Genomic DNA, 15,218 nt, shown 5'->3' with positions numbered 1-15,218 from the left:
AGCCCAATGCTCACCTCGCCACTGAGGAAGGACTAGTGTTGTCCGAAAGCTCTGGTTCTATTTCTGGCTCTTTACTTACGTTTACTTTTTAGCTGTTGCTTATCATTTTTGTATCTCTACTGAGATCCAGCCATTGTTTCCCACAGCATTATTGTTTTTCAGAAGCTACAGGGTAGCCTACGATGTTCCATCATGTCCCGTTCCAAAAATTTTGGACCCAAACCTCACCTCAAGTAATCTTTTTTTGCCTCCCGAACTTTACTGCATTGTTGTCACGGGCGCGGCCATTTTGCATTCGCCGAATCACATGTTTTCTTGCGTTTTGGTCTGAGACTTGAACTGAGGCGCCCTCTCGCGTGTTATTTATACTGTGGCGGGCCCATAGAGATATAATAAGAATGCTAGAGCGCTAACTGCAATGTATTCGATTTTAATTTTCTTTCCTTGTTACTTTATTTCTGAATAAGATGCTCCACTTGGCCTCGTTTTGGCTACAATAGTTTAATAATTTCTTATTACCATTACTCATTATCATTAATGAAATAATAGTCAGTCAGAGGGGTTATTAATATGTAATAATATGTATACTAAGCCTGAAGGTGGTGCTTTACTACAACAGCAATCTTGAATGGTACACATACATAACTCTGAATTGCTGCATCATCTTGTCAGCACTCTAATTGTTTAATAGCTCTATGGGCGGGCCGCACGACGAGGCACTGACTCGCGTATCAAGGGGAATGGAGGTGCGCGTAGGAAGGCGTTCAAACTTTTCATCAAACTTTTCGTCATGTCGAGGGAAAACAGTGCAAAGTAAAAATGAAGCAAGCAACAGATAATATACGGACAAGTGAAAACATTTGCAGACAACCAAATTCTAGGTTTTTTATTGTATTCGTTTCTTTGTATATATTATCTGTAGTCACAATTGTTTTATTTATAGTGCATTCACTACAGTGAACCATTTTCAACCACCCTCTTTTCAGCTTAACAATATTGGATGACCTAATCCAAATGGAATGTCTTTGTTTAAATATCCATTGACATGATGCCATTCAGTTTTATTGTTATTGACTGATTATTGAGTGAATCTTGTAAACATGGTTAAACAGAAAAATTGTACGGTAGAGAGGTTGTGCAGATTTAGCTATTTGGAATGGTGGAGTCTAAATTGGTGGATAGTGATCAGGTCACGATTCTAGGCATCTCTACCTTGGATTTGAAGTTTTATTCCCTCTGTATACTCTTTCCCCAATGCAAAGCTTGTCTCGCCCCCCCCCCCTTCCCCCCACCTAAAATGAAAATTTGCTAAGCAAAAAAAATTACACATTAAAATTACCTGATTCTTCCAGAAATCAGTTAGCCCCACCCACACCCAATTGACCTTTTCCCACCCGATTTAGGTTCCCCTGCCCTATGTCAATACTCCTAGATATTCCACATCCTGATTTAACAGACTTATCTCTTACAATTCAGTAATTGTTTTCTCTGGTTTTTTAATAGACCCTTACTTTTCGCTGGAGTTTTGACCTACCGTAAATATTGTTTTACAGTAAATAGTCAGTACATCAGCAAAAACGTTTGTTTAGGTCTGCGTATCATTGTTTTAAATAGTTTAGGGTTTGCTACCGTATGGTGACCATATCATGCAATAAGCTTTATATATATTTGTGGAACCCCTCCTTTGGAACACACCTATTAGGGGCACACTAATTTTTCACCCACAAAACCAGGGAAAGTATCATAATGTATTTTAGGCTAAATTTCTGTCTGAAGTGGGAGGGACTTCATACTGTATTTGTTAATTTTTTATGCTGGAAATTGATTTATATTTTGTGTAGTCACAATGATAGGCCTATTGCAAGTGAGCGTAAAAGTGGTTTGGAGGGCCAAAGTGACGTTTTGACACTGAGGGTGGCATTCATACACTGGCTTTTAAAACTTTCAGTTTTTTGTTAATGTGTGTTCAAATTAAATTTTTTAATGTATTTAATTTGAAGTTGATAACCCATTTGATTCTTGAAATGATTAATGAATATAATCAAAATAATAATAATGAATAATTAATATTTTATAATTTCATCTTTGTAGTCCTGTGTTTGTTACCTGGAAATTTGGAAATGAGAAGAAGCTACGAGGCTGTATAGGAACGTTTACTGCTATGCAGTTGCATGAAGGTCTTAAGGAATATGCAATCACTAGGTAAATACAATGCTTGTTGACCCAAGTTTCTTATAAGAAAATCTTGGGCCTACAGTAGGACCAGCTAAAATGCATCTCTGTGTGGGACTCAATTTGGTGCCCACCTCTCTTTTCTGATATTCTTCGTCCAGGGATGGCGCCAGTAGGACCCATTGCTGAGACCTATTCCCAAGTTAAAGTGAAAACTACAGCTTGTGGCACCCTTTTTTATATTCATGGACCCCTTCCAGTGGTTCTCAGTTAAAAAGCCCTGGCCCTGCCTACTTATGCATTGTACATCCTTCTGGTTTTATCTACTGTATTTTTAGTTATAAATGAATCAAAAATAATTGTTTGAATAAATGATGAATGATTATTAGGTTAGTAAGTTAATTAATTAAAACAAAAATATATAAATTATAGTTGGATTGGATTAGATTTATTCGGTGTAAACAACAAGGATAGCTCACGAAAGTCTAGAAGACGACTTCTTTCCAGTGGGGTCCTTCTGGTGGTGATTGGACAGTACACCGGGAGACAATCCCCTACTCTTTTCCGAAGAGTGTACTGTATTCTTTAACGTGCCCATGGGCCATAAATGCACAAACGTCTCATCCGAAAGACAGTGCACTATGTAACTTGTATTTCAGCCCTCTAGCTGAAACACAAGGAGAGGCAGCGATGGGAATTGAACCGGGGACCTAGAGATCTCCACGGTTCAGCGCGCACACAGTGGCTACCACCAGATTAGCCGACCGAGCTAAGCTGCTCTCTCATTATTATTAAGATGTTATTACTGTTGATTGCTGACATAATTATGTAGGCCTACATTAATTATTTCAAGATCAGGTTTTTTTTTTCAATTGTTGTAAATTTAATTTTTTTTTTTTTTTTTACAGTGCTCTACGAGATAGTAGATTCCCTCCAATTAACAAAGAAGAGCTCCCTCAACTGCATTGCTCTGTCTCAGTATTACGACATTTTCAAGATGCTAAGAATTATGAAGACTGGGAGGTGAGTAGCTTGTCACATTAAAGGCTCTGGTGGCTCCAGAATCACAGTGTGTCAAAGCCAAGGGTCCACCTAATGGCCTCCAGTTACGTTCTTAATGTTTTTTTTTTTAGGATTAAGTAAACATTGGCGGATCTTCTGGTAACTTTTTTTTGTTACAACAGGAAAATTAGAATTCGGGAAAGCTCATTTCATGTAATTGGCGAAAACCTTGAATTTTGAAGAATTTAAAGTCACCTCAGTAGTCAATGAAACTCATTTCTTGCCATCTAGGGATCAACATTTTCTCTTTTTTTGGAAACATTTTTATCCCCCCCCCCCTCCAAATTTTGAACCTAGATCTGCCCCTGAGGTAAAGTTCATGTTTATAGAACACAATATTGGGAACTGCAATCATTATAACTTGGCAAATTTTGCTTTTAGTCCAAGTTACCTTAAGGGGCATAGGATGGGTCCATTGGAGAGGGAAATTTCTCTCTCCCCCCCTTTCCCCAACCAATGCTCACACCACCACTGATTCAAAGCTAATGATTATAAATTAATCTGCCCAAAGTGAAGGTTGAAAATGATCTTGGGCCTAACAAAATAAATAGTTGGTTTCCGGTTCCCGACCGACCTGGTAACAATGTCAGCGACCATAAACATTTTATTGACACTTTGTGAAAATAAAATATTTTTAGGTCTTCACTTACGAATTTGATTTGATTTATAGTGTTCTGTAGCCTAGTCATTCCATGTTTAACTGATGTTCGGCTATCTCCTACGAGCGTCGCCTCCTACGACGATAGAACGCGATCCTACAGATAATATATGGTACAGAGCAGTACCACACGATTCTCATTGTAAATCACACATACAAAACCATAGTTTACCACTGCTAAGACGATTTAGCAGCTGATGACACGATATATCGCGGTAGCACACGGTTCTCATTGTAAGTTGCGCACACATAATCATATTTTACCATCATCCACCGTCTTCGTCAAGCAGCAGCGTGCCAAGCAGTCATTCAGTAGCTAGCCAACATGGCGACTACAAGGCTAATCGTGTTTGTACTTTCGAAATGTACCCATCATACAGAAACAAGAGAATACCTAACTGTAAAAGAGGACCATACCATTAAGGATATTTATAACAATCGAAATATGCCTAGAAAATGTTCATGCTTACCAATTAATGCTGCCACATCACCGCAAGCGATGGACGACGGTAAATGCCAATGGACGTCAATAGACATGGATTCAAAGTTAACTTTATGTAAAGCTGTCGATAAATTGCGGTGATACAGTGGAAACGGCATACTACAGTTCAAAGCTGGGCAGGGGCTATATCTGTTGCCATTGAGGGGGCACTGGGGCCACACTTAATAACGAACTATCAGAAAAATTTAAAACGGTGCTGCCAATATGTGTTGAATGTACCAACATTGGGCTGAGGCCTATAACAGCGAGGCCGTATGGGAGAAAGTGAGACTGTTTTTACACGACTTAAGCAAGACTTTTTTATTCCTTGTTTCAAAGAGCATCAGAAGGGGGAAAAATAAAAATAAAATTTGGTTTTCTTATTTGCTAATTGGCCAAAAATATGTTATTTTTATTTGCAATCAATGTTTGTGTGCGGCGTTTGCTATTAAACAAGGTATAGAAAAGTCTCACCTTTAATGTTAAATGCTATTGCCTTGTTTTCAAGTCAAAGATTGTTGGCAGCTGCAAAAACATCACTTTTCAGAAAATAAATTGAGACAAAGAGTGAAGTTGTGGTTTCTTTAAGTTGTCTTTTTGAAGTGTTTTAATCCATCTGTGGTACAATTACACGCATAACCAAAAAAAAAAATATTTTTTTAAAATAAAATGTTTTTCCTACCTACCTACCTTGTTAAAAATTGCCATGGAACCTGAAACCAACAATTTATTTTGTTAGGCCTTATGTTATTATTGATATGTTGTTATTAAAATTTAATTTTTTTTTATTTTTTTTTTAATACCAGCTAAAAATAAAATACTGTACATGTATGGCATTAATGCTGGTTGTCTATGTATGTAGTGTAAGTGTGTATATATGGCCACCTGAATAAGGGCAATGCCTGTAAACATGTTTTTTTATGATAAGTTGCTGCAACTCTACACTTTTTCTTCATGCTTCATATTTGTATTTATTATAATAATTTCTTATTGGCTGATCATGATTCTCTCTTCTCAACTGTGCTTGGCAACACATATTTTGGATTTATTGTGATCAAAGTTCAAACTCTTGTTTTCAGATTGGCCGACATGGTATACGTATTGAATTTACCAATGAAAAAGGATCTAGTAAATCTGCAACCTATCTACCAGAAGTTGCCTCTGAACAAGGTATGTGGGATATTATAATTCAGGAGCCAAACAATATCTTAGACATACTGTATTGATAATGATATTTTATAGTGTTATCGTATTGTTTGTGCTAGCATGTGCCTTGAGATTTAAAGTGAAAGATGCTAAAGGTAGGAATAACCTTCAGCCGATCCTTCAGGGTTCGGTTGGTAGGACCAAGCCTTGTCAGATAAGGACTTAAAATGGAGGTTCATTGTACACACAGCCTCTGTCGTGGAATGATGTTAACATGTAGTTATTATAAGCGCCTCTTTACGGCTGCTAGGTAGTCATGGATCACACCCATATGCAATTGAGCACAATGAATTATGGGTTTTTCTCCTCCCTTTACCTTTAACTCATTCAACAACTTTCTATTCCATTAAGGCTCACATGTCTAATTAGCTGCCAATAGGTGCACTTTTGTCTGTGGTTATTATTGCACTTTAGGTTATTTAATGAATAAATAGATAAAATAAAACTGTTTCAGAACAATAAAAGTTTCATTTGTTCCTTTTTTTTTTTTTTTTTTTGCAGGATGGAACCGCCGTCAAACATTGGAGGCTCTCCTACGTAAAGGTGGCTTTAGAGGCAAGGTTACATTAGAATTTCTAAAAACAATCCGTGTTGTTCGTTACCAAAGTGAAAAATATAATCTTAGTTATGATGAATTTTTATCAATGCGCCCTCGGAATGGGCGTGTTTAATGATACGCAGTCACATGGGCACCTTGCTCAGTATCGTTGTCATGGTGATATTTTTAGCTGCCGTAACATATGTTTGCTCATCATCATTGTAATATTTGGAATTTTGTTTTATAATATCTTGGAGGAAATTATGAGACTATAAAGCTATTTGAAGCTACTTTTTTTATTCACTTTTATATATTCTATATCCTAGCTGTTTTGTGGGGATTTTTTTTCTGCTCACATTTTTAATTTTCTTTTTGCATAATCCATTAAAAAATTACTTTCCAGAAATTTAAAAATGCTGAAATAAGTTTTAAATCTAATTGAAATTAAGAAAGTTTTAATTCAAATTTTTAATAATCAGAATTAAATTGTATAATTGTTTTATTGAATACTGTAAATGTTCGAATAAGCACCTCATATATGCTGTGCACTAATGCTTTTTTTTTCTGCTAAGCACTGCAGACATCATTACATTTTGAAAAAGCATTGCAGTGCTTGATAGTATGTTTTAAACAGTAGCCCTGATATATGAAAACACTTAAATATCCAATTTCTCACAATCTAAATAATTCTAAGGTTTTATATCGAGACCTACCATGGGGACACTATTATATGTCCAATTTCTCATAATCTAAATAACACCAAAGCAGGACGCACTGCATTGCCAGCCAACACGATTATATGAAGAACAAGTTGTGCGTAACAGATCCTTTTTAATGACGCTTGCCCATACTGCCACCAATATTCAGGAGACAGCAGCAAGATAAATTTGTCGTTCAAAAAAATCGACCCCCATGGTTAAGGTTTCAAATTCATTTATTAAAGCTTTGAAAAGGGCTTTTTAAAACATACAGATATTTTGGGCTTGTAAATTATATTTCTCGCAGACTAAATAACACTAACATTGGTACAAGTCAGATGGGCTTGTGTGTAATACATGGTACCATTGTAGCGTTACAATAATTTGTAGTGTGTGCCACGTTCTAATAGCAGAATTGAAGCCCCCCAAAATTTTATAAGCGCTGCAGTGCATATTGGAACATTTATGGTATGTACTCATTTTATTTAATTATATATTAAGCTTTACATGGGCCAATTATTACCAACAAATGATATATTTCAGGCTCTCAACCTTGAGGTGAAGGGTTTGAATCCATGCTGTGAATTTCACTTAGGCAAGGTACCTATGGTTGTCTCTCCACTCGGGAGTACAAGTGGCTACCTGGTATTTTCAAATTCCATTGGTTACTAGCTGCTACTTTTGGAATTCTCCAAGGGAGCTGAATTGTGTTCCATAGGACTGTGATCCAATGACTAAATGTAATAATGTGAAGCGCATTTAACAACCAACATTATCACTTTTCAGTGTGCTCCAATGCCATGCTTGCCTTCCAAATCCAGGCTTCTATCTAGATTCAATTCTTGACAGCAGTATATTTTCTCATTGACCAAAAACTCCACACCACCTTAGATGTTTTTAGGAATTGCTATATGTAACTTAATTAAGTTTGCTATAGCAGTAATTGGCCCATGTGCTTAAATAATGAATAAATAAAATATCTAAAACAAAAGACTTGTGGTCGAAGGTCGAAAATGTTTAAACAATTTTTAAGCCGTGTTTATTTAATTTATTGCTACCTCAGTGTTTGTTGATACGGTCAAGCAAGAACCATGTGACTGATTGTATTAAGAACTCCTTAATTTTAAAAGGAAAATAAAATTCACACAGTTAAGTAGGCTTACACTAATCTTCACTTGTACACTATAGGTATGTAAATTTGAAATGTATTTAAACATACGTTTTTATATGCATTGGTCAAAAATATTTTCTCAATTTGTGGAGAACTTAATCATTAATTCAAATGTGAATTTATCATCTAAAAAGAATCTTCTATGTAGTCAATTCTAAGTGTAACAGTTTGTATGCCTTTATTGTCATCACTGTGTTGTAACTAGTATACATGTAAAGATCACTGGGATATCTCTGTACCAGGCATCAATTTTATATTTTGTCTCCTTAAGTTACTAGAATTAAAGAGACACATTGTTGGTGTCTCCTTATGTTACTAGAATTAAACCAATGTCGAACTTGGGAATAAGGGAGAATGCAAGCCATTGTTATAGTGTAGAAAATCTTGGTACAGTACAAACTTTGTCATAATTAGTGATATTTGTATCAGTTGCTTTCACTGACTTTTCTTTGATAGGGTTTGCTTCCCCTGAATATTATAAATAAGTTCCTTTAGTTGTCGGCTGCTATTGTGATAAATAGTGGTTTTTTGGACCCTACCTAATTTATTATACTGTCGGCTGCATTTTAAATTTATACAGTACACCATTTTCGCTATATTTGAAATGTAAATTTCCGATAGCCTGGCAACAACCACTGGAGGACATCCAGAGGCCTACGCATTTCGTGCTACAGCAGTGCGTGGCGCTCTGTTTGCTACTAGCCAGCTATTCAGGCTAGGCTCGGCCGTTGAAAATCCTCCATAAACGTTGGCGGCGCTGTTTTAAAATATACCTGATAAAATGGTGTATTCGGAGTAGTTCTAAAGTAATCCCCTGTGTAGAGAGAAATGACAATGCCAATTGAAAAACTCAACTTGAAACACTTTTCAGTGTGTACAGTTACTTTTTTTTTAAAGCTTTCTTCAAAAACTAAATTAGCATTGTTTTCAATGGGTTTTATTAAAATGTGAGATAAAAAATTGTGAATAATTGTACTCTGCCCTTTCAATAGTGGGTGGTTGGGGTTGGAATTTTAATCTGCCGCAACTCCATACCTTCAAAGATATACTGTCTGTGCTGAGATAAGACATATCAGTATATAGATTTCCTTACCATTGTATAATAATTAAGTTATAGCTTTAAATTAATTACTTAGAATAAGAAAATAATTTCTACACCAATTAAATGGAGTGTAAATAATCTATAGTATTGCATAGATCCTAAATTGTCTGCTTGTTTGCATGTTGATTTTTTCCTTGTAAATGAGCAGTTTTAATTAAATTCCATATAGCAAAATACATTTAACTTGGTTGTGGTGTGACATCATCGTGCCCATATATGGACATATCACACACACACTTGTCACACAAAACCTGATAGTGTAAGCAGAGCTAAAAGATTTTGCCACAGACGGTATATCTTAGTTGTTACTAGTGCGGACACATTCATAACTCGCAATAACTCTCAGTGTATCCACAACATGGATGAAAATTTGTGGATTAGATGTTTACCAATAAGCCCATACCCCAACATATTGAGGATCATTTTTGCATAGCAGTTCCTCCACAGTTTAGTAATGATGCAAGTTACAGCTGTTTGAACTCTTAGCTTTGTCCACAATATCAAATTTTCTGTGAAAAGTATATGATATGCCCATATATGGGTGTGATGATGTCATCCATATATGAGAAAATCAGATACTTGTCACATAGATATTTATAGTGTGGACAGGACATTAAACAAAAATTGAATTAAGATGAAATCAAATACTGTACTTGCTATTTGTTGCTCTTGTTTTGTAAATAGCACCATGTATTTTGTTTTTAAATCTGTTGTAACAAAAAGGCTGTTGTTTCCAATGAGAAGTTAGTTTACAATCGTTTTACATTTCTTTTTTGTCTATGATATGTACATTAGATAAGTAGTTTGTGTTTTGCTGAACTTTTAAATCGTGTTTGAATGCTGCTTTATGTTAGATCGAATACCAATGTTAACAATTGTAATATTTTTATCCCAAAAATACTAAAGAATATTGAATATACTGTATTTTCAGTTTAACTGACCATGCTAACAAAGTTTCAAGTGATGTTGACATGTTTTATATATCTAGTTACTGAGGTTAACTATTATGTTATTGTATTTAACCGTGGCCGCTTAGATTGGGTGAAGACACTTAATTTGTGAAAGAGACTGTACTGAAGTAGAAAGAATAATAAGTAATCTGCACTCTCAAAGGGTAAACAATTTTTTATTATTTTTTTGCAACGTTTAGTGTTCATTATTTGCGGGTGGTTTGAAATTAACATTTACATCGGTGTAAAATGTAAGCTTTGTGTATTTCTCACCACATGGCACATCATCAGAGTGTATTAAAATATTTCCACTGTACATTTTCTCAAACCCCTGTCCAGTTTGTTATATTTCAGTACTCATAAAGAGTTAATATTTTGGATCTGCATTGCCATGGTGTTTTAGTAACTTTTACCAAACGTGTGTGTATGCATTCTCTTGATATTAACCACCACTTCTGTTGTTCATCACAAGCCAACTATTACTCTTTACTTACCAGTATAAATTTTAGTTTAAGTTCCATTATAGCTTCACAAAATTTCAGTACCGCTAACATGTACGTGAATAGGGACCACCTTATCTCAATATGTTGCTTTAATGCAAACCATAGAAAAGGAATGTTTTGTTGTAAAAGTAATTACAAAAAGTATATATAATGGCAAATAATTTAAGATACAAAAAGGAAAATAAGAAAAATTCTGGAAAAAAAAATCTTAAAAAAAAAAAGAAAACTCTTATAAACAGAATAATCTTATCTTTTTGATTTTGTATTATATTTGTTTAGATTTAATGTAATTCATTTTTAGTGATAAATTGAATTTGTATGTTTAGTATAAATGGCATGAATAAAGATGGCGTATATTCTGGAAAATTTATAGAAATCTGTGCTGTTATATATCTTCTGTATCTACAGTCTGTTTTGATCTTTTAGTCTGGTTTCCATAGAATCGCTACACAGTCGCTACAGCGTTTTCCCTGTAACCCTTGCACTACCCCGACACAATCGGGAACACTCCCTGAAGCGTGTTGTCACTGCAATTAGTCCCCGACGCGCAATCTGAAAGGCTCGCGATTCGACTGACCAATCAGCTTCACCGAAACTGTTGACCAATCAGCGTCGCCAATATGGAGTCGGCGTTAGCGTCCAGCGATTTTGTGGAAACCAGGCTTCAGATGATGGTGTCATATAAAAATGTACTATCATTCAAAAGACAAGAAATACCTAAAAAATCAAAATAAAATTTTGAATAGCTCATTTTGAAAAAAATCAAATAAATTATTAACTTCACCAAGAAGAGATATCTTTAAATGGACTACTAGCGAATTTAAGGATTTTTGTAAAGTAGTAAAATGTCTGTGGTACGTCTTTAACCCGGGGTACATGTTTATAGCGCTGTAGTCTGCTGTGCTCCTTGATATTTAGTAAGTTTCATGTTGCTGTGTACCACTGTGAAATATAGTGTATAAATAATCCAATATTGGTAGTAGACCTACACACATCAGGTAGATGGTAAATAGAAATAAAAGTGACACCAAGATTTTGCATAATAATAAGCTCCCGACGTTGAATGAATGAACGTCATTAAAGCGCTCGCTTTGTGTTGTATAAAATCGGAATCAACTGCAGAAGGACTGTTTTAAAGTCAAATTTTAACATTAACTTCAGCGTTATTTATTATTTACTATAACCAACTCAATATACAGAGTTTAGTTGAGTTCTCGAATTGATTGTCTTTATTACATGATAAGTTGTTGTTTTCGTATTTTACCCCGTGATTCTCGGTCTAAAGGTGTTTAATGATGAGTTTAAACGACGAAATATTATTATTAAATACATTTTGTCGCCCACCTAATTCGTTTCTAATTGGCAATGGTTAAATAACATTAAAAGAAGTCTCAATAATTGTAATTTATTAGATCAATCTTAACTTATCCTACACTGACTAAAGATTTTAAACAAATGAATACAATTTGATTTGATCAGGGAGATGTAAAAATTATTTTTACACCTCCCTGGTTTGATCGTGTTGAAACAAAGGCGTCACTCTAAATGACTACATTAGATACAAATCTGAACCAAGTTTAGAGTCGCCTCTTAAATAAATGTAACTTTTCAGAAATGGCCCTTAAATTCAAAGCTCTGTCAAACTGGCTTGTTAGAAGTTTGCAAAGAAGTCTGGTCAAATTAAACATATCCTAGGCCTTCGCAAATTATGTAAAAGTGGTTGAAAAGAAACAGTAGTGTTTGAATGCTGTAAATTTAATAATATTAGAGATATATTTTTCCAGGAACATACGGTACAAATGAACTTAATGAATACAACCTTGATATATTTTGGGATATGTTTACCTCAAGTTTAGCAAATTTTAGACATCTTTCCTTTGACCTGCCTATCCATAATGAATTTCCCCTTAAATGTAATTTATGAAGTTTTATATTCGACAAATATTTTAGTGTAATTTAAAAATAATAATAATAAAAATGTTATATTTCTATAGCGCATATTGCACATTGCCCCTATGCGCTTTACAACGAAAAAATATAGACCAAACTGAGAAAATGAAAATAACAATAAAATAATAACAATAAAATAAAATAATAGTCATAATAACAATGAGACTAAACTACTCCTATTCCTTAAACTAATTAATGGTTGGCCATTGACTCCAAGGAGCTCATCCGCCCTTTGTTCAGCTATTGGTTTTTCTTGCTGCTGGGTGACCATAAACAGCCTCCCCTCAGCAGCCACTAAGACACATCTGAGAGGGTTGTCAGTTTAGTTGCCGACGCTTCGACCGGATGGAGTTTAATTTCGTACCCAGGACAAGATTCAAGATTCAAGATTTATTTTCGTCATACATAGTAAATATATACGAGATTTGTTTCTTTGAGTTGATAACAAACAGTGGAAATCGAATACTATAACACTATAAAATACAAGACAACAATTAACAGATATAATATTAAATATGAATATAAAAATATATTACACACGGAATTAACAAGGTTGAACTATATTGTGAGGTCAGGAGAGGAATATGAGGAATATGGCATGGAATGTAATACAGTAGATAGGCTTGATGAAGAGATTATATACTGAAGTGTTCGTTAAAGACTCTTATTGCACATGGTAGAAATGAGTATTTATGACGGTTGGTACGTTTTAAAGTTGGAATTATTTTGCCAGATTTACTAATTGTTATGAACTTATTAAGTGGGTGAGTTTGGTCATTCGCTATGTCCTTAATTTTATTAAGTAAGGCACCTTCACATAAACAACTTTTATTTTACTTGCTGACCGTGTTAGCCTCTGAGACACTCAGAGTCTTTTTGGTCAGTCCCATGAACCAGATGATACTACAGAAACTAAAAACTGATTGTATCATGCTTTGGTAGAAAAGTAAAAGAGTATCAGTACCAACATTAAAATGTTTAAATTTGCGTAAGTAATATAATCTTTGGTTTACCTTAGTTCTAAGCTTAAGTGTGTTAGTGTTCCATTTAAGTTATCATCAAGCCAAACTCCAAGGTACTTGTAATCACTAGTCTTATCTACTACTCTGTCTTTTAACATTAACGGATCTTTGGCAGTGTTCTTTCGAAAATCAAATATCATTTCTTTCGTTTTCTTGACATTAAGGCATAGGTAATTTTCATCACACCACTGTTCAAGGCGTTTTACCTCACTCCTATATACATTTTCATTGCCATTTGAAATTAATCCTGTAATGCATGTGTCATCGGCAAATTTGATTATATGACATGAATCAGCATTACATCCGAGATCAGAAGTATGTATAGTAAAAAGCAGAGGAGATAGCACATCCCTGAGGTCCTGTATTAGAAATTACCCAGTCTGAATGCAAGTTACCTATCTTAACTCTTTGTTTCCTGTTGCAAAGGAACTCACAAATCCATAAAGCTACGTACTGTATGGATTACCGTTCATAGTAATTAATTTCTGCATTAATAAATGAGTCTGTATGGTATTGAACGCAGACGAAAAGTCATGAAAAGGGTTCTAGCATAAGAGTTTGCCTTAATTGTCAAGTGTTACAAATACAGGATGTAGCAGGGTTGCTACCGCATCACTAACTCCTCTCTTAGCACTATATGCAAACTGATGCGGATCCGAGAACATTTGAGCTTCATTTTACTAACATACCTTTAATTATTTTCTCGAAGCATTTTACTACAATCAGAGTCAGGGCCAGGCCTGTAATCGTTTAACATACTCGGTTTATACTTTATTTAGAGGAGTAATAACTGAGGTTTTCCAAATACTGGGCACGGTGAAAGAGTTTAGCGACCAGTTGAATAAGTCAGAAAAAACTGGAGCAATTAAGTTCTCTAAAATACAATTTGTATTTTGCCAGAAATCATATCCTTGCCAACAGCTATTAGTTTTAATTGACTTAAACGTTTTCTCAATATCATCTACACTGATCTCTAGCTTGTATATTCTTTGTGTCATTGATTAAAATCTTTCTACATTCATTCAGATTACTATCAAAATCATAATTATTGTTAAACCTATTAAAAATACATTCAAATCATTTGCAAAGGTCGTATCATCAATTCCTTCTGGTACTGCTACAGACTTCTTCTTGTGTTGTGTCCAATGGCATTTTTAAAGCCTCGCCACGCTTGTTTTGGCTTTTAAAATCATCTTTGATTTTTTTCTCCATATCGTCTTGTCTCTCCGGATTAAGCTGTTAACTTCTTTTTGTAGCCTCCTTTTTTCAACAATGTTGTTTTCAAGGACCGCACGGAATTTCAGTCTTAACAAGTTTTTAATCGCCTTTGAGAGCCAATTAAGGCTTACTGTTCGGATAAATGTTAATAGTTTTCTCCTTAATTATACTCTGTTCACAAAAGTTGATGTAATCATTTATCTCTTCAGCAGCACTATCAAGGGAGTTTTGAAACACGGACCAGTCTGTACTTTCAAAACATGATCTTAACTCCTCTATACTATCCTCTGTCCAACACTTAATTCTCCTCACTGTGGGTTTGGTCTTGAGATCACGAGATGGATCATTGAATGGTCTGACTTACCGAGTCCTGCTTTGGTGAATGCTTTGTAAGCTTTGGGAATATTCCCATAGCATTTGTCCAACACCTTGTTTCCCCTAGTTGGTACATGGATGTACTGATAGTAATGTGGTGTGTTTGTTTCAG

At 34.9% G+C, this 15,218-nt stretch overlaps 1 protein-coding gene across 1 annotated transcript in view; it reads left to right on the top strand.

Moving 5' to 3' along the window:
• Nucleotides 1-10,911, top strand: part of LOC117117887 (AMME syndrome candidate gene 1 protein homolog) — a 13,241-nt gene extending 2,330 nt beyond the window's left edge. Inside the window, exons 2-5 of the mRNA XM_033262361.1 lie at nucleotides 2,092-2,202; nucleotides 3,081-3,195; nucleotides 5,453-5,543; nucleotides 6,081-10,911. Coding sequence (XP_033118252.1) covers nucleotides 2,092-2,202; nucleotides 3,081-3,195; nucleotides 5,453-5,543; nucleotides 6,081-6,250 — 487 coding nt within the window. The 3' untranslated portion in view covers nucleotides 6,251-10,911. The remainder of the gene's footprint in view (nucleotides 1-2,091; nucleotides 2,203-3,080; nucleotides 3,196-5,452; nucleotides 5,544-6,080) is intronic.
• The last annotated feature ends 4,307 nt before the right edge of the window (nucleotides 10,912-15,218 follow it).

This window comes from Anneissia japonica, unplaced genomic scaffold (genome assembly GCF_011630105.1).
Source record: "Anneissia japonica isolate Jap-2015-1 unplaced genomic scaffold, ASM1163010v1 scaffold287896_len759773_cov187, whole genome shotgun sequence".
NCBI lineage: Eukaryota > Metazoa > Echinodermata > Crinoidea > Comatulida > Comatulidae > Anneissia > Anneissia japonica.
Note: the sequence above shows the minus strand (reverse complement) of the source record. Positions and strands in the feature narration are given on the sequence as shown.